At 38.0% G+C, this 19,575-nt stretch overlaps 2 protein-coding genes across 3 annotated transcripts; both read left to right on the forward strand.

Moving 5' to 3' along the window:
- Positions 1 to 5,561: 5,561 nt before the first annotated feature.
- Positions 5,562 to 8,592, forward strand: ptcd2 (pentatricopeptide repeat domain 2). Of its 2 annotated transcripts, none has more exons than XM_040000292.1 (10): positions 5,562 to 5,703; positions 6,006 to 6,098; positions 6,183 to 6,312; positions 6,399 to 6,516; positions 6,620 to 6,698; positions 6,822 to 6,913; positions 7,011 to 7,124; positions 7,232 to 7,306; positions 7,381 to 7,494; positions 7,788 to 8,592. In XM_040000292.1, the coding sequence occupies exons 1-10, from the start codon at positions 5,574 to 5,576 to the stop codon at positions 8,007 to 8,009; spliced, it is 1,167 nt and encodes a 388-aa protein (XP_039856226.1). In that variant the 5' UTR covers positions 5,562 to 5,573; the 3' UTR covers positions 8,010 to 8,592. The 2 variants fall into 2 exon arrangements, with proteins under 2 accessions (XP_039856226.1, XP_039856227.1); XM_040000293.1 differs by having other exon boundaries at positions 5,563 to 5,703; positions 6,205 to 6,312.
- A 424-nt stretch (positions 8,593 to 9,016) lies between these two features.
- cacfd1 (calcium channel flower domain containing 1) lies at positions 9,017 to 16,798 on the forward strand. The gene is made up of 5 exons (XM_040000294.1): positions 9,017 to 9,863; positions 12,173 to 12,245; positions 12,796 to 12,921; positions 13,074 to 13,181; positions 13,572 to 16,798. The coding sequence occupies exons 1-5, from the start codon at positions 9,755 to 9,757 to the stop codon at positions 13,660 to 13,662; spliced, it is 507 nt and encodes a 168-aa protein (XP_039856228.1). The 5' UTR covers positions 9,017 to 9,754; the 3' UTR covers positions 13,663 to 16,798.
- Positions 16,799 to 19,575: the final 2,777 nt, after the last annotated feature.

Genomic DNA, 19,575 nt, shown 5'->3' on the forward strand with positions numbered 1-19,575 from the left:
TTGGACAGAGACATAGACTTTATTAATCCCACACTGGGGAAACTGTTGTTACATCAGCAGGAATGAGTCAGGATGAATTACAGCTGTATTAAAAAAAGAAAAATGAATAAATATGAGAAATAGTGTACAAATATAAAAACCAAAAAAAACTATACAAGAGTGGTTTGTGCTATTTAGAAATGTCTGCTATATACAGTCAAATACCCTCAGAGATTTTTTCATATGTACATAAAGTGCAGTGGGGGTGATAATATACACACATATATTGTATATTATGGTATGTATGTGCTAAATGAGCTGCTCATGTCCTCCACAGTCTCATGCAGGCAATGAGAGTGTTGTCCATAATGGACATCCTCCTCAATAGACTCAACAAGGTTCTGGAAACATTCCTCCTGAGATTTTGGTCCATATTGCCATGATAGCGTCACATAGCTGCTGCAAACTTGTTGGCTACACATAAGTGATGTAAAAATTACACATCCCAAAAGTGCACTAGCGGATTGAGATATGGAGACTGTGCAGACAGACAAATTGAGTACAGTAAAGTTTCACTGTCATATTCCAGCAAACAGTTTCAGATGATCTGATCTTCTTATCGTGCGTTATTGAGCTGGAAGCAGCCATCAGAAGATGGGTACACATTATCGTAACAAAGGTTCGGGCATGGTACGCAACAATAGTCAGGTAGGCAATTGTGTTTAAATAATTAAACAATACTCAACTGGCACTAAGGCCAAGAAAATATCCCTCAAACCATTATACCATGAGCAGCCTACCACCAGTAGCCTAAGCCAGGATGGATCCATGCTTTTATTTTTTTATGCTAAATTCTGAATTTACCATTTGTCTTCTGTTGTCCACTTTTGGTGAACTGATGTGAACTGTAGCCTTAGTTTCCTGTTCTTAGCTAACAGAAGTGGCAACCGGTGCAATCTTCTGCTTCTGTAGCTCATCTGCTTGAAGTTTCAAGGTGCTGTGTGTTCAGCAGTGCTCTTCTGCATGGCATCGGTTATGTTTTTAGTTTGCTGTTGTCTTTCTACATATACATATTTTCATGCACTGAGTTGCTGCCATGTGATTGTGTATTAGATATTTGCATTAACAATCGGCTGAACAGGTGTATCTAATACAGTGTCCAGTGAGTCTATTTTACAGGGTATAGAGTGCTAGTTTCAATTTCAAGTCATATAATTACCTTGTCACCAAGGTAATTATAAGATTTCTTGAGGACCACGGACCTCTGAAAATTCCTGCCACGGTAACAAAAACTACAGTCAGCCTCATAATGTTACTAAAGTAAAAGTTTCAGAAAAAGTAGGTACATTGAGGATTTTTATTTTTTTTTTACATTTACGTTTTTTGCAAGTGAACAAAATTTACATACTAATATAATCTACTTTATACAGTGATCTCTATTTATTTTAAATTAAATGCCCAGCATGCCTTGGTTTAGCCACCCAAACTAAGAGCACCTGTATTTGTATCTGTTGGTACTATATCTATCATTAGAAATCTGTCACTGGCTACATAGAAACTCCTCTACACTATCTGTTCATTTTCAGTCATGTGGCAGGGATTGTTGGCTGTAAAGTGAAATTGTGGCCGAGTGGAAATTACTTCTTTTAGCCTCATTGCCAACAAATGTCCCTGAAAGTCAGAATTGAGGAGAGATTTATGTCCCCACAGAGATTTACAGAGTGGACTGGAAGCCTCATTTAGTTAGTCTAAGGGGATGTGATGAGGCTAAAATAGCTAAGAGTGAGAGTGCTTTAATACAATCTGTAGGGGTATTAATATAATCTTGTAAATGTGTTTTAAGCTTTGGTTTATATACTGCCAATAGATTATATACTTACATTCATATTTTCATGTTTTTTTTTGTATTACTGATTGATTTGACAACCAGATTAATCTACATAACATTTAATTATATTCAAAATGAATTAGTTTTTCTTACCGTCACAGGTCATTTTTGTCCAAAGCTGTTAGATGTTTGTTACCATTTAGTTAACATTATCATGCTAATGTTCCAAATAAAAATAATGAGCATTTGTGGATTAGCATTGGTATTATTCAGCTCAAAGCACAGCCATGACTAAAAGGCTTGAAGATACAAGTCATTAGCTACTTTTGATCGATCACTTTGTTGAAACAATTCATGCATAACTATTGAGAATCTGTCAAACTGTAAAAGAAATATATATTTAAAAACTAATTAACTAAGTGTGCACAGTAAAAGTTGTTGATGGATAAAAAAAAGTATAACGTTAGCGTAAAATTGTCTGCAGTGCTTTCTAGTTGTTCTGACATTGGCATCTCATTGCCAGCGAAGCTACACAAAAACATGAATTACATATGCTTTATTGTTTGTTGGAAGATGCTTAAACAGATGCTAACAAACCAATGCCACTCCAAAGCGTGCAGCTCACAGCAGATTTAAAGATAAAAACAAAAATATATGGATAGATTGATAGCTACACAGAGAACAAGAAACGTGTCACAAGAATATGAAGAATGAAAAAGAAAAGGCAGAAAGGAGACTGATGATTTCAGACTTTCTGCAGCATGAACTAAACACAAGAGCCTTTCAGATCTGATGCCCCAGAGGTACCGGCTGAGAAAGAACAGATCACCAAGAAGGAACACAGCAGATCAAGATGATAGGAAATGTCTTCACCATTCAGAGTCATTTTGTTGTGCAGTGGGAGACCACAGCTTCACATGTTTGATGTCTCAGAGCAAGTGAACACTGAGCTTTGCAAGCCAAGCTTTCAGGGCTTTTAGCTAATATACAGCACTCTAGTAAACGGACAGCCTTTTTTCTTTTATAACGTATGCATATTTCCTTCAGCCTACTACTTATTTATAAGTTATACAAATAAGGGAGAATCCCTACTGTTTCTTCAAACCCTAAGCACAGCCATGGGCCTTTAAGATCAGCCTGCAATCAGTGTAATCATAAGGCATTCTACAGATGAAGAAAAGCTGTGGCTTTATATGTCTAACACAACCAGTCTCTCACAGTAATCATTGCCAGCTGTTTTTCTTTTTTTTTTCTGCTCCATAACTGTCTCAGTGGGGACATTTATTAATGATGATGGGGCACCCCAGGCAATTTCCAAAACTAAAGGGAAGTGCACACAGGGATAAATCAAAGAAGATGTAAGTGCTGTGATCTGTCAGCTGAACCTGGCCATTTGTCAAGGGAAATCGGAGTCTGAGTGCTAAAATAGAACCCCTACAAACAGTGTCCTGCTCCCTGTCGATTATTGCATCATTCCAGCAACTTTGCACAAGCTGCCATCACACTGATCACTCAGCCTGTGGTTATAGATAAGCAACACAGGTTTTAAAGTATGTGAAAACAGCCATATGCTGTTATAAAAACAGAAAGAGAGAGAGATGGAAAGGGAGAGAAGGAGAAACCCATAGAGACACATACACCTTGTAGGAAACCATAAATTATACAAGGCCCCGTGTCTGATTGGCTGAGCCAGCAATCTCAGCCGGATGGGCTGAGTTCATGTTGCCAAGGCAACTGTGGGGGATCCTTCCAGTCACAGCCCTATTTTCTCTGTGAAAGACTATCCATCTTAGGAGTTCATTTAAGAAATACCTCAATTATAGGAATTAAGTTTTCAAACCTTAAAACTTACACTGCTTTGCGAAACAGCTTCAGACTGAAAAAATGCTTCATCTATAGCTGCCCACTGCCTTCAGGGAGAAACCACCTAAACATTCAAACCTGTAGGAAATGAGAAAAAAAAGAGTGAAAAACTACTGCATACTGGGTTCCATTTATGAATTGATTTACTGCTAATAAACAACATGTATATTTTTCTTTTACTGTAGTAGTCTGTCTGAATTTTAACATTTTTGACATTTTTCTTACACCCCCACCATGAGAAAGATTTAAAAAAAAGCATGCAAAGGCATGATTATATAATACTGTGCAGGTCAATGGGTACACTAACTAGCAGCAGAGTTTGGCACTTACTGCAGCCTTTTATGTTAAAGTAATGTTCCTTTAAAGTAATTAGAGGAATTCAAAAAACATAATCGCTTTTAATACACTGCTTGCGCGCAGAAGGATATTATTGCATTGGAAGTCACAAAAGCCACCCAAATTGGTTCTGTGGTTCAGTGACCTGACCCAATTTATACAGCTGGAAAAAATAAAGTATACTCTCAAGGGGTCGAAGGAGAGATTCTTTGCAGTTTGGGATACATTGCTAAAACATTTAGAGAAAATTAAAACCATACCCATCTGATACTCGCTTGGCAGCTACCGTATACCCTTATTGTTATGATGACGATTAATTTTGTGCAAACTATTGCCTTTTAAGTGCACATCTTTAAATATGGTGAATTTTGATGTACCTCATTTAAATTTATTTATTTATTTTTCTTTCTTTCTGGATTGGTGGGTGTCCAATATGTTCTTGGGGTGGGGTACACATATAAAAAGAAGCATTGTAACTTCGTTACATGTATATCTTTGTATTACATTCTTGACCCTCAATAAAAAAATATATTTAAAAAAAATTAATGAATTCATTCATAGCCCTACTTGTAACCCATATTTTCTTTTTTTCTGCATGACATGAAATTGGCATACAATTTTGGAATGGTTTTGGATTTTATAATGTAAATTATGGAACTCTTACACAAATTGTATTATCTTATCTTATCCTATCTTATCTTATCTTGTTTTATTGTAAGTGCAAAATATGATTTGGCATGATATAGGTGTTTGCTCATTAGAGAACATTATGTGAGTTTTTGATTCACCTTTTAAAAATATAGACATAGAGGAGCCCAAAGCGACAAGGGGATCTGGAATGATAGCTTGAAACAGAAGAAACATTTTACAGAGGAGGTGAATTTATCTTAGCACTGTAAATGTCAAACAGGCCCAGAAATGACTTAAATATAAATAAATAAAAAAAATTTGTTTGTTCAGTAACAAATATTACAGTAAACAGCAATATAGTAACAAAGACTAATACCATATGAGTGTAAACTCATAGTTGACTTTCTGAGTCCCTGCATTTTACATTATTAAACTGTGTATATTATACCTCACTGTGTGGGTACAGTACAAACACTGTAGCTGCTCCAAGCAATGACGCCAAACCAGAAATGTTCTGCAGCACAACAGCACCACCTGCTGGTTAACAGAAAAACACATTTTCCTGTTTGCTGCCGTTTTGTTCAGTAATAAAATTTCGCGTGGCCTTTCTGGAAACCACGATTCAAATAACATAGTTAAAGCTTCGTTTTAAATGACGATCACATCATTTCTGATGTATAATAAAAAATCTGTCTCCTTCGACCTGCTTAAAAAAACTGAGCCGGGTCATTAAGCGGTGCCATTTTGGATCATACCAACTGGAAATTGCACATGACGGAATTAAAAATAATAACTAATTATATTATTCAGGTTAAATAAAATATTGACATTTTTAAGTGTTTTATTTTGATATGGCTTAATTTCCAGGGCGGAAATTATTTTTTATTTAAAACCTTGCTTTATTATTACCAATAACATCCCCTTTGATTTCATTGCCATGGTACAGCCTGTGGGAGATATGGCGCTGGGCAGACTTGGTAAATGTTGTCGGTCGTTATTATATGAGCCCTCTAAAGGAGTTTTTTACGGTGTTTTACAGTTAGGCTGGATTGAAGGCTGCATAGGAGGTAAGACAAACAAAAGTCGCCAACAAATGTTGTCACTCTTAAAAGGTAGTATGAAAACTGCGTGGTTTGCATAGCGGTTGAGCTAGCACCCTGTAAAGCAAGCACACGTGAATTAAAGCAAGGTACAGTTGTTCTCTTTGGCTATGTGAGTATTGTGCAAGCTATTCTATGCAAGGCTACCTTATCACAGGGACTCGTAAGAGCTTTCTTCTCGTATAGTTATTATTATTTTTGCCCATATATGATTGCCATGTATGGGTAACTGATTATGGATTCAACCACGCATTTTAACCACCCTACAGCAAAAAGGCATTTGTTGTCGGAAGATGTTATCAAGCTACAAGACTTCCAGCAAAGAAAGCTGGCAGTGGCTCACCATGTCAATGGATCGGAAGGTAAAGTAGTTATTCTTGCCACTGGCCCAGCTCTGCAAATTTATGTCGTATAAGACTTACTTTTGTGTAAACCTCACACTACAGGGAATTATATTAACCTATTCAGTCAGAAGCTGCAAAGGAATGAGCTGATATTGCGGGATGATTTGAAGCTTCTCCTTCACCTGTGCCAGTCAGCAGATGACATGCAAATAGCCAGAGATGCCATCTATAGGTAAGTGCAGCATTCATACAGGGATATTTGTTAAAAAAACAACCCAGCCAAATCTCACTTACCCATTGCTGGCTTGCTCTCATAAGGTATCACACAGAAAACCGTAACTTGTTGTATGGAGACTTCAAATTTGGTCCTCTCTTCATGAGACTGTGCTATGAGTTGGGTCTGGAGAGCATGGCTTTTGCTACAATAACAGACAAGGTAAACTGGGTAACATCCAAACTTAAGTTAAACAACAATAACTAGACTGGGCATATACTTTAGTGTTTGACTAATAACATTTTATTTTCTACTGTCTGAACAGATCATGAAAGGATTTTTCCACGACACCACATCCTTTAATATAGCCATAGACATGTTGTTCATGAAAGGCTCCTTTGAAAGTAAGTAACAGCTTAACTCTCCTGTGTTTTTTTTTTTGTTTTGTTTTGTTTGTTTGTTTGTTTGTTTTTCTCCCACAGTGATTATGATATTTATATAATAATGCAAACTTTTAACTATTGCAGATGCTTTGGAGGTTCTAAGAACCATGAGGAGCCAAGGCATACCATTCAACAAAGACACTCTCACGTTAGCAGCTGGTACCTGCTATAAGCTGGTAATGTTTCAGATATTTTACTCTTTTATGTCCATTCAACATTACAACCTTATTTATTCTTATATTTGGACCGATGCCCTGTTTTTATGTTGGTCAGAATACGGCAGAGACCTACCGGATCTGCATCGCGCTCATTGAAGAGGAACAGACCAGAGGGCAGTTCATCCCGAGGCATACTTACTGTTTCGCTGTAGCACTAGCACTTCGAAGAGTGAGTTTTACATTATGTACCTCTTTTGCATGAAGTGAGATATAGCACATATTTAGAGCATCATTTGTTCTCTTTTCTTTGTGTGTGTGTGTGTGTGTGTTTTCCAGGGTGACCTTGAAAAGGCTCAGTCATTATTTTCACAAATTATGAGCACCGACAGCAGATTATGCCAAAACTTTAAGGTAAAGGTGCAGCATGTAAAATGTAATGTGCATTACTTCTTCCTGTCATTCTGTGTAATTTGTTTGTACTTTAGGTCCTAATACTAACAATGTCTGGAGCATTGGCAGAGGCTATTTCTATCCTTTCTGCAGCCATGTTGCCAAAAAGTCCATCTTTTGTAAAAAAGCCAGAGTTTTCTCAGGAGGTGGTAAGTGAAACTACAGCTACTTAAAATTACTGCAGCTGCCAGGCAATTGGTTAGGGTTACATAATTGTTGTTAGTGTAAATGCTTATGTACAAGATGAGTGGTGCATTTAAAGTTCTACACATTTTTTGTCCTGTTTTAAACATTGGAAAATCTAGTCCAAAGGAATTTTGATGTATCCTTGTGCTGTTATTATTAATCCATGCTACTCTGAGGAAATGTTACTCAGATTGTTCTCTCAAGCTTGAATGAACAATCATCTGCCCAAGAGTTGACTTGGTGTCATCCGTTTCAGGTGGATTTGCTACGTTTGCGGAGTCAAGGCAGGCCGCATATAATAAAAGTGGAGCAGGTAGTGACTCAGCTTGAAAGAGACGGTCAGGTGACTCAGCAGACGCTCGATGACATGCTGTGCCGCACGCCCACAGGGAAGAGGAAACCAGCGCCAATAACACTGGAGAGGAGAACTAGCCGGAGAACTCTAAAGCCTCTACAGTCCACTTTACTGTCAGAGTGAGGCTAGAGTTGTCCATTTAAACACTCTGATATTTCCCAGATTTGACTTTGATGTTATAAACGCACTCATATGATATTTAAGGGCCCTGAACAGCAGCCTATTAAAACACGCTTGTCCTCGCCAGTGCAGATACAACAGCCCATAGCATTGCACCTAAAGAAGCAAAATTGCCAAGAGGAAAGTTTATTTTTCTACTGCATCAGCATCATTGACAGAGTCGATGCCATCTTCAATAAAGAACACTTTAATATTTTATGTTAAATGTGTTTAAAATAAATTCACAGTACCTGTGCATACTCTTAGACTAATGAATTATTATGTGAAGGCACAAAGCAACACTTTTGTGAAAAGGTAGCTTGCCATCTTTAATGCTGAGTCATTTGACAGTCTTGTGTCATATGCATTAACTATCGTTAGCTACCAAGCAATCAGAAACGGGGACAGGTTTATTTGTAAGGCTTGTTTGGAGGTCATAAGTGGGTTTTCTGTTTGTTGGGGGAGAAGTGTGTTATGTGTATGAATGAGTGCTCAAAGACAGATTTATTAAAAATCTAAAGTTTTGGGGGGTGTTTCTGGAATCAAATGATTTTGCTTTCTCATACTTTCTAAAGAGGACACTGGCGATTGTAAAGAGCAAACACTGGGTATATTGTGAGTTTTCCCTGTAGTCGACACTAGATATTTCCCACATCTTTAGTGTGGTTTAAAGGTTTAGTGTGTCTTGGATTTCTATATGAATGGGGGGAAAGTGGGCCAGATCCGTGAGTCTAAAGACATTTAATTACACATTTAAAAATCCCTGAGATATCTTATGAGAAAAAGAAATTCAATTGTAACTGTACAACTCAGTGTTTCTACATGGCCTGTACTATGAAGAATAAAAGAAATGTGTTACAGAAACATTTGTTTTTTAAAGAAAAATTCTATTTAGTAGATACTGAAAAAGAAATTGAGATTTCTGTAATTTAAACATGTAATTTAGTTGGGAGAGGTCTTAAATGGTACTAACCAGCCACAATACTGTGGCTAGTCTTGAGTGTACACTCCCAGCACCTAATGCGACAACTTAAAAATAACATTACTTTAGTAGAAAATTATTACAATGCCAACAGATGGATATGAAATGCTAGTATTTCTACTGTAACAGCATAAATTAAGTACAAATGCCAACCAAACCCGCCCGTAGGAATTTGCCCGGATGTAAACAAACCGTGACGTACATCGGAACCTTCCCACAATGCAATGCTTACGTCTATTTAACACGTAAAGAGGCGAAAGACTGAGCTGCTAAATTAACCTGAACACCGGTTGGACAGTTTGGAAACAGCAGAAAGAGAGCGTGTTTGTTTTTTTTGTTTATGTGACTGATTTTGAAGTTGAAGTTATATGAGGCGGTGCGGCGACATCCTCGCCTAGCGGCCGCTGGTGGCGGTGCTTTTTAGCGTTAGCTTGCCGGTTCGCTGGGACTGTCTTAAGCCGTGTGTAGAAGCTCCTCGTAACATCGGGCAGCTGACCCCAACTGGAGCAGACAAAGGAAAGAAAATAATTTATTTTAAAAAAGACTTATAAACTGAAAAAGATATAAAACTATTCGAAGGGACTGCGAGGTCGGAGTAAGATGGTTAGAAATTAGTTTGCTGGGTACTGTTACATTAATTTATAGATTCATATTTGGGTGTTTGGTGGTCTGACATTTGTAAATACTGGCTTTGGTTAGCTTTAGCAAGCGTAGCTAGAAAAACACAATGAGCACCGAAGAGACGGCAGCGCCTACAAAATCCGCTCCGGATGATGATGGAATGACATGGTGGTACAGATGGCTCTGCAAAATAGCTGGGGTTTTGGGAGGAATATGTAAGTAGTTGTCAAAGTCTTATGTCACTCTTCGAGTAAATAACGTTACGTCCACAGAAACCCAAATCCTGCCATGACCACACGCTTAGCTTTAGTTAATACCACAGACTGTGCACTATGACCACTGCTGCTGCTGTGTGCCAGGTCACGACATTTACTTATTTTGTGTGACAGCTATGTGATTAATCTTTACGCCGTAATTGATACTGTTATGTGACCTCCTCAGTATGCAGATGAGGGGCAGCTGCAGAGTGACATGGCATTTTTTTATAACGTAACATCTGTTTTAGATTGTGAATATGCCGCAATTTAACTGCACAGCCACTAAACAAAAGCTTTGTCACTGCTTTGTCCCCCTCGCTGCAGCAGCAGCCACTCCTGGGCACCGTCTGTTTGTTTGTTTTTTCATGCCATAGCAGCTTGTTCTGCCAAAACGAACCGCGGTGCGCACGCACATACTCAGGTATTCCCCTCAGGAGTTTCATGTGAGGCTTTTTATTTATTTATTTAAATATAACTGCTGGCTCTGCAGTTTTTGCAGTATCCCTGATCCACCCTTCCTCTCCCTGTATCCATCTCTCCTTCACAGTGACACCAGAGTCACCGTGGCCGTATCACATTAACAGCTGCATATTCAGTGGCTTCTGTATTATTAAGGAAGCTGGATTGTCTGAAGGTGCAGTGGATGAGTTTCAGCATGAAGCTGCTCTGTGGTGTTATTTGGTTTAGTTACCACAGTGGTGAAAACTGCAAGACTTGAATACTCTCTCAACTCCACCCTAAAAATACAACTCTGTGTAGACATAGATTGGGGTTCTGCACTCAAGGGTTTTCACGATTTAGTGCAAGGTGGGTTTTTTTTGTTTTGTTTTGTTTTTTGTTTTTTTACATTTAAAAAATAAGAACTGTCTTTTTTTTCATTTTATTATTTTTATTTATTTATTTATTTTTGATTGTTTGATACCTTACAGCAAAATCTGTAAATTCTAATAAAATATACATTAACTTTCAGGATTTTTCTTCTTTTTTTTAATTATTTAAATCAAAATTTTTACAGCTTTAGCATTTTTATTTATAACACTAACTACTGGCAAATAACCTTTTGCATTTCCTTTTTGTTGTTGTTGTTGTTGTTTTGCAGATTTTGCAGAGCTGAGAGTCCTGTCCTCAATACTACTTAATACTTAATACAGTATTTAGCATAAGATTTAGAAGCAGTGAGATTTTTTTCAGATATATCTTCTTTTTAAAAAAAAAATAGCTGTGGACTTCACATATGAAGTATTGTAATTTCAGTGTAGTGGATATAAGCACACACACAGCAGACTGAAGATGTAATAAGAGCCAACCCCAAAACTTTACCTGTTCTATTCTACATGGATATCGTGTATATAGATAGCACTTCTTGTGTTTACAGTTGACTGCATTACATTAGTGTGAATCAAACTGGCAGTAATTTACACCATTAGTTCATTTTCTGTGTTAATTGCTTTATTTCACACACATCCGTGATATGTGAGATGCCAAGTTGGATACATTAGAGCCTGCCAGAAATCCTTACATGTAGGAAGTAGACATGGCTTTTTTACACAGCTTTTGAACTCACCATTTTCTACTGAGCTTTTGGTCTGTCTCATTTTCTGCTGTACACATATTTATTTTTTTACATACAATAGTGGACCTTCTGCTTCTTAGCAGTGGAACATCTTCCTCACACTGAGTAGATGTTGTCTATCATAATCACTGTGGAGAAATGCTGCGAGTGAAAGGATTAAAAGGTTTCAAACAAATGCTAGCCAAAAAGAGGAACGCGGCCTCAGTTATGATGCAGTTATTATTAAAACACTCTGAAACAAATTCTCTTGTACATGAAAAAGGCAGCCTGCTTTGATTTTTTTTTTTGACCTGATTTCTGTCAAATTTATTCTGTGTAGTTAATCTTTGGACGAGGCCTTGTTTCATAATCGCCCTTTCATCGAGATAGGCGTGCTGTATTTGACCAGTTTATTTGATTTTCGTTTATTTGTTTCAGAACAAACACAGAGCACAGTTGTAGCGCTCACGAGGCCTCTTTCATTCTGTGTTTGTCGTCCTTTTGCATTCGTATGTTTCATATTTTCCACGTCACTAAGCAGCTTACACATGACAACTTTCCCTCACAACTTTCGACACTGAAGTGGCTGAACTGTATTAACAGCTTCAGCCGGATGTATGGGACGGATTATTTTCTCTATCATGCAATGGTCTGCTTCTGTGGTGTCATAATAACAGCCCTTTGCTTTGTGTTTTGTCCTGTCCAAATCATGCAGCCTGTGCCATCTCAGGAGTGTGGAACTGTGTCACTGTGAACCCTCTAAACATTGCTGCTGGAGTGTGGATGGTGTAAGTCCCATTAGTGTCGCACTTTTGTAATATTCACATGCCACACAGCTAGATGGTTTAAAGGACAGTTTAGAGGTGGAAATGCAGTAAACATAATACCAAATGACCTCTTTTTAGGCAACACTGTGTGTTGGTGATGTAGCGCATTCAAGGACAATCAGAAAGTTGCCTTTTCTGGTCCAGTTTGTGTAAAGTAATGATTAAAAACACCAAATGAAGAGCCTTTCAGCGAACTATACATTGATATTGAGCAGAAGTCTCATATAGCACCTAACCACACCTACTCCAACAAAGGAGATATGAAGAGTAAATTGGAGCATCTTGCGCCAAAGTGCCTTAACAATTCTTTATTTTAGGTAGGATTTTTAAGTTATAAGCAGGTTAAGTGGTAACTGCATCTCCAATTTGGCTAGCTGGCTCACTGTGAGAACTTTGTTGTTTCCATGACAGCACAATACGTCTTTTCCAACTAGCTGCTGCTTTTAGTAAAAGGAAAGGGCAAAGAATGATTTCCTTGCCGTGCTTACGTATGCTCTCCTTCCTTCTCAAGGTTGAACGCCTTTGTGTTGTTCCTCTGTGAAGTCCCGTTTTGTTGTCAGTTCATCGAGTTTGCTAATGCGGTCGCAGCTCGTGCAGACAAACTCAAACCCTGGCAGAAGGCCTTCTTCTATTGTGGGTGAGGATGATTTATGCCACTGGAGACAGAAATGAACTATATGGGGGGAAAAATAAAAAACATTTGGAACTTGGGTTTTCTGATAGTTGTGCACATCGCATATAATCTTGGAAATGTACTTAATCAGATTCAATGACTTTGCCTGTTCTCAGGATGGCTCTGTTTCCTGTATTCTTGAGTTTCTCCTTTACAACCTTGTTTGGGAACGCCATCGCCTTTGCTACAGGAGTGCTGTACGGCCTCGCTTCTTTAGGCAAAAAGTAAGAAAAAATATAATGCATCTGAAATATCTACACAGTACAGACTGTGCAATAACGTGTTTTTTGATATCTCACCCGCATTATATCCCATTGAAACAGGCTCTCACATTAAACGTTTCATTATAACAAGTTATCATGTTTTTAATCTCAAGTTTAAATGCTCTAACAGTTCTAATGTGATTTATGTGGTTTCTTTTGTTGTTGTTTATTCACGTAAAGTAACTTTTCACTTTTCAAGGTGAGCTGTCCATTAACCTTGCAGTTAACAGTGTCATCTATTCCTGTCATTCTTTCTTTCTTTTTTTTCCTCCCCACACTTCCCTGAACTTAACATTTTATTATTACCATCACTCTCCTGCACCCTTGTCTTTCCTTTCCATCCTCTTCCAGGGGAGATGCAGTGACTTACGCCAGACTGCAGCATCAGAAACAGGGGGATGAAGAGAGGATGACAGGAACGACAAACGGGGCTCCAGAGTGAGGCCTTTTCACCAGCTGTTGTTTCTTTCCCTGCTCCTCTGTTCTACACTTGGGATTTTTCTCCTGTCCTCTATCCATCCTACCTCTTTCTCCACACCCCTTTCTTTACTAAAATGTTACATTCTTGTTGCGCTCACCTGCAAAACAGATTCAGCCTGTTATTTGGTACTTGCCCTATAAACGGGATTCATGATTGTGACCTGATCACTTATATTTAAAACTTAGTTTTTATGTTTTGTTGTGTTTTGCTGGTTTCAGTCATACAGCCTTTTATTTTTCTCTTTCTTTTTTTTAAACTGACGTTGTTGTCGCCCATAAAGCCTTTCAGGAAATCTGATCAGAAATTAATGTGATTGTAAATTGTACATATTTGACTTCAGGTTATTCACTTTGACTTTAAGGCTGCAGTTCAGAGTTGTGTGTCAGAGGAATTCGCCCCTTTGCATTCTTTGTGTGTGAGTGTGCCTCCCTGCTGTGGCACCGTGTCTCAATGCAATTTAACAACCGTGTGGCCAGAGTGGGTATACTTTTGTTTTGGGCACAGCGTGGTGCACAGTGTCAGCAACACATCAGCGGGTTAAAAAAAACAACAACAAAAAAGTTATTACACTTTAATAATGCACAATGTCCCGAGGTAAAGAACCGCGTGTATCAGGAGCAGGAATTGTAGCAAACAGAGCTGCCCTCGCAGAGCTGGGAGAGTGGAATTATTGCCTGGAAGAACGTGACTCTTTTCTCAGCTGTCCTCAGATCAGATTCGTCACATTTTGGGATTCTCTTCAGCCTCAGGAGGCTACGTTTGCAGCTGCGAGGCACGATGTGCATCACACATGTGTCAGATCACACTTCAGTAATACTCAGAATCAGTTGGGGAGGGAAGCCTTCTCAAGTTGCGGATGAGCCACAGCTCATCTAGAGAGACACAGGTTTATTTTCTGTATCCTCTGAAGGCTGAGACCGGATCTACTAGAGAACTTTGAGCTATGTTTACTTGCACGTTGCACCGGCACAAACTGGGTTTGGCGTTCAAAACAAAAAAATAACACTGTCAGCATTCACAATGACACTGCAGCGACAAGATTGCATTTAAGTGGTGCAAACTTTTGCGACTGGCCCTGTTGCGTATGTATTTCTGGAAGTTTACTTTCTCAACGCACAAAATACAAGGAGGAGAATATTTAAATCACATGATACACAGTTTACTGCTACCTGCGGCAATATTTAACGCAGAAAAAACACTAACCACACTTATAAATACTATCTGAGGATTGCACTCATGTGCGAATTTGCTTCACTTACTAAGTCTGGACGATAAAAAGCGATTGCGGGGATAAGCGCAGAATGTATTATTGTATTTTAGAATGTTAAGGACTATCATCTTCTGACGATAATTAACATTCCTCTTTGGTTTGACTGAGTTAACAACATATGATTTGCGTATAATATTTTTGTATGTGGCTGTGTTTTGATTTCATGACCTTTTATCAACAATCTAGAAATTTCTAGACCAGGAATGTCAAAGTCATTTTACGTCATGGGCCACATGTGACTTGTTTTTATCTTAAGTGGGCCGGACCTGAAACTCCCTGTTCTGTCAGTGTAAAGACATTTTACTACACATTTAAAAATCCCTCAGATGCAGAAAAGTGCAGATTTTTCTACATGATCAAAAAATGTTGCTGTAGTACATGAACGAAACGCATGAGCACAAATAAATGTGTAAAATTACAGAAAAAAATGTTCTGGTAACTACAAAACTGAAGGATTGTGCTGATTCTAATGTGGACTCATTGTAGAAAAAAAATTCTGCATTTAATAGTGAAAAAACACAATCTTTTCTGTGATTTAATTGTTTATCTATTACTTAATTACTTTAGGGTAGTATGGATGGCAATCGGGGAGGTCCTTATGTGTATAAAAAGCTCTAAAGCTCATGAAAACACAGTTAAAAGTTCAATATCAAAGCCATTCTGTGGGCCAGATTGGAGTCTTTGCCGGACTGATTCTGGCCCCCAAGCCTTATGTGTGACATCCTCAGTCTAGGCACTTAATGTCTGTCAACCAAAACCTTTTATAAATCTCTGGCCAGTGATTTCAGTAGCATAGCTTCTGAGCACACACAGGTCTAAACTGCAGCTTGATGTCATATTTGAGGGATATTTTTAACATTGGAGAATGTATCTGGTGCATCCAAAGATAGAGACCTTTTATCTTTATTTTTGTTTTGTGCTTTTTATACATTAACTTTTCAGTTGGCTTAAGTTCAGTTGAGGTATTTGTGTAGCTTTCAGTTGAATGGCAAAACCTGCTTGTGCTGCTAACGGACAACAGAGAACCAGTCGCCAACTTGTGGCATGTAGATTTTGTGAAACGTCATGAAACGAGGAGCAAAACTGTGCACTCATTTGGGAATCTTTGTGTAGCTGGGGTTTCTTTTCCCGCTTTAGAATCCGTTAATAAGTATTTGCTGATTTCTTTGTGTCTGACATACTGCTCTCTTATGCTCTACCAAAACCCATCCACAGTTTAATGAAGGGAAGTGTCTTGATTCAGGGAGTAATTGGTCTGTATCCCACACAGTCACCACAGCAATGGTTTCACTCAAATGAGGTATGCAGTGCTCACCAGTGTACCGTGTGTGTGGTTTGTTTTTGGGCCTTGCCATTGTTATTTTAGCAGTAATAAGGATGGAATAAGTGTTTACACATACCTCTTACAGCTGTTTCTACCTTAAGTCTTGACTGAGTGAATTATTCATACCATCACCATCAGCTCTCAGGTATCATAGTTAACAGTGCACAGCACACAAAACCAGCCTGTGCGTAGGTCCTAGTCGAAGCCTGACTACGATTTTACTGTATCACCCGAGTCAACGTGAAAAGCATTTTGTCATGCAATTAAAACACACACAAAACAGCCTTCACACACATCCAATCCAGTAATATGCTAAAGTCTAACACTATAAAAGCGCTCCACTGCTGTTTAACACTGCTTTCTCTGTCCACGGCCATCCACAACAAAACGAATTGCTGCAGGTGTTGAGTGTATCTTGTGCTGTAAGGGATATGTGAATAATGTGTGTTGTGATGTGAATCCTGATCATGTTACAAATTAGTGAATAAACAAAATTGCTACTACTGCGTGGTGTTGGCTTCTTCTGTACCTTTTTGTATCACTCTCAGGTTTGTATTTCTTCTATCACGATGATCAGGTCAAAGTTTACATGTTTATATTAATGTCAGAGCCCATCTAACTTAGTAACTGCAGTTCTGTCCTCTGTCATTTCAAATATTTCGTGTATAAGACATAATAAAAAACTGCTTTTTACCAAATCCTCTTATTAGGTAAATACTGTACATGACATGCATTACTTATTTAGCAAAAATGACGGCCTAACATCTCCACTTTGGTCTCATCTGTCCAGAGGACTTCCAGAAATCTTGTAGTTTGTTCAAATGCAGCTTTACAAACTTACGTTGTGTTGCCATGTTCTTTTTAAGAGAAGAGGCTTTCTTCTTCTTGTTTAGTTGCTTTCTACTTCTGCTGTCAAAAGTTTTCTCATATAACATCCTAACTAAAGAGTTGGAGATGTAGCTCTTTTGCAGAGTAATGCACACTTTGACCTTGGGGTCATCCACTCGTGGGAAGATTGGCAACTGTGTTGAATGCTTTTCCACTTGAATAATCTTTCTGACTGTAGAATGACACGCTATTTCTAAGTGGCTGTATAACCATACCCAGATTGACTGGCATTGACAAAATCTTTGCTGATGTCAACAAGCTGCAAAAACTTCTGTTTTTTAATGGAGATGCACACACCTCCTGAGCTTCTCTATTAAAAGTGGGAGAAAGTATTAAGGATGTGTTTAGTATTCACGTGCTGCTTCTTAGTTTTGGTTTGGTTTCTGTTTAATAAATAGTGGTGTGGTGTAATATATCATGTTTTTGTCATTCATCCAATTTTAAGACCTGCTAGGGGTCCTGGTTAGATTTATCATGTTTCCTCCCCTCATCCCAAACCAGGCTGCCTCTCCCTGAACTAGGTTCTGCTTGAGGTTTCTTCCTGTTAAAAAGGAGTTTTCCTTCCCACTGTCAACAAAGTACTTGCTCATAGGGGATCATATGATTGTTGGGGTTTTCTCTGTAGAGACTTTACCTGACAATGTAAAGCGCCTTGAGGCAACTGTTGTTGTGAATTAGCGCTATATGTATAAAACTGAATTAAATTGAATTGAACTGCTGTTCTCATATGCAAAACCTTAGAACTGGAAGTGTTTATTTTAATTTATTTTGTTTTTTGCCATTAATGATTACTCTTGTTAAAAAGTTGTACACCTGGGAAAAGTAAGTATGATATGTCACAGTCACGCGTGGTTCTTTTCAGTTCTTTTTCAAATGTTATTTCCATTTACTGCAGCTAGGTAGAACCTTTTTCCTCTTTAAATTATTCAGCTGTGGTTGAATCTGGGCAGAACATCCTGCTCCTTCTGAAAGCTTCAAAAGACAAAGCATCTCTCTGTCTGAAGTGTGGTTAGGCAAGAAGATGAATACTGATGAAAGACTAAATTTTATAAAAAGATTTCTGTTATACGCTGGGGGTTTGGGGGCAATTTTGTTAAGTGTTAGAATGTTTTGGGGCGCCTTTGATTGTGTTTTCTTAATAAAACAATTTCCCACTGACATTTTAAGATCCTTTCAGACAAATAAGCCTTACTTTGAATGATAATCTTGGAAAAAATGGCCCCTTTATGTTTTGAAAAACCAAATGAAAGCAAGTAAAATTTGTTTATTTTTCATGAGGTCCTCTCTGCCATTTTTTTAGACTGCACAAACTGTGTTTGTGACAACTGTTTATTGAATTTCATTCAGTTTCAGTTTTATTTATACATCACCACATCACAAGATTCACCTCAAGGTGGTTGTAAGGTAGGGTAAGGTAATGATTCTGCAATAATACAGAGAAAACCCCAAAAACCAGACAACCCCCTTTGAGTTCCCACTTGGTGACAGTGGGAAGGAAAAACTCCCTTTTAACAGGAAGAAACCTGTGGCAGAATCAGGCTCAGGGAGGGGCAGGACAAAAGACCCACTGTGTGCAGATGATTCATAGAAAGGTTTCAGTGTCACATAGATGTTATTGATAGATATTACTGTTATCATTAAAAAGAGATTTCAGTGTTATCTCTTATGCTTCCACTTTTTGTATTGTTACAAGCAAAAATATTTGGGCTTTTTAAAAAACATTTTTTATAATGCTATGTGTCATCCAACCCAATCAAACCACTGTGTTTGTAACTGTGGTTGATCTTGAGTGGTGGCCCTTTACAGTGGCAAGCTTTTGATATTTCTTATGCCCTGTCAACATGAATCAGTGTCTGCAGGTGAATGGAAATTGAAACCAGACTGTTGATCAACCGCACTGAACTGAGTTAGAAGGAAATAACCTTGAGGATTTTATTAAAACATACAAGCTTAATTCTATTCCCAGACGAAACTAGCACTCCTATTTGATTTCATCAAGTATAGTTTCTCTTTCTTTTGCTTAGCCTTAGCCTACTGACTTTAATATTTCTATCACGAGCTTGCAGTAAAATCAAACTGCAATTTGTTTCCCCTTTTTTGCTGTCATGTCGGATAAATCTAAATCACATATAATTTAAAATTTAAAAGGAGTGATCAAAGAAAAATGAAATGCTTCACATCTCAGTGTCACACCACAGAAATTAAGGATACTCCAGAGTTCCCTGTTTTTTTACATTTTGCCGTACACTATTGCTTTTTTATTAGTTTTCTTTGAATTATTTGTATCTAAAAACTCATGAAAAATAAACCCAGTCTGACTTGATTTACCAGCACTTCCCCTAAAGTATGCTGTATAATAAATTACCTATTTATTAACTACTATTTAAATTTC

Source organism: Simochromis diagramma, unplaced genomic scaffold, assembly GCF_900408965.1.
Source record: "Simochromis diagramma unplaced genomic scaffold, fSimDia1.1 OVJJ01000596.1, whole genome shotgun sequence".
Classification (NCBI taxonomy): domain Eukaryota; kingdom Metazoa; phylum Chordata; class Actinopteri; order Cichliformes; family Cichlidae; genus Simochromis; species Simochromis diagramma.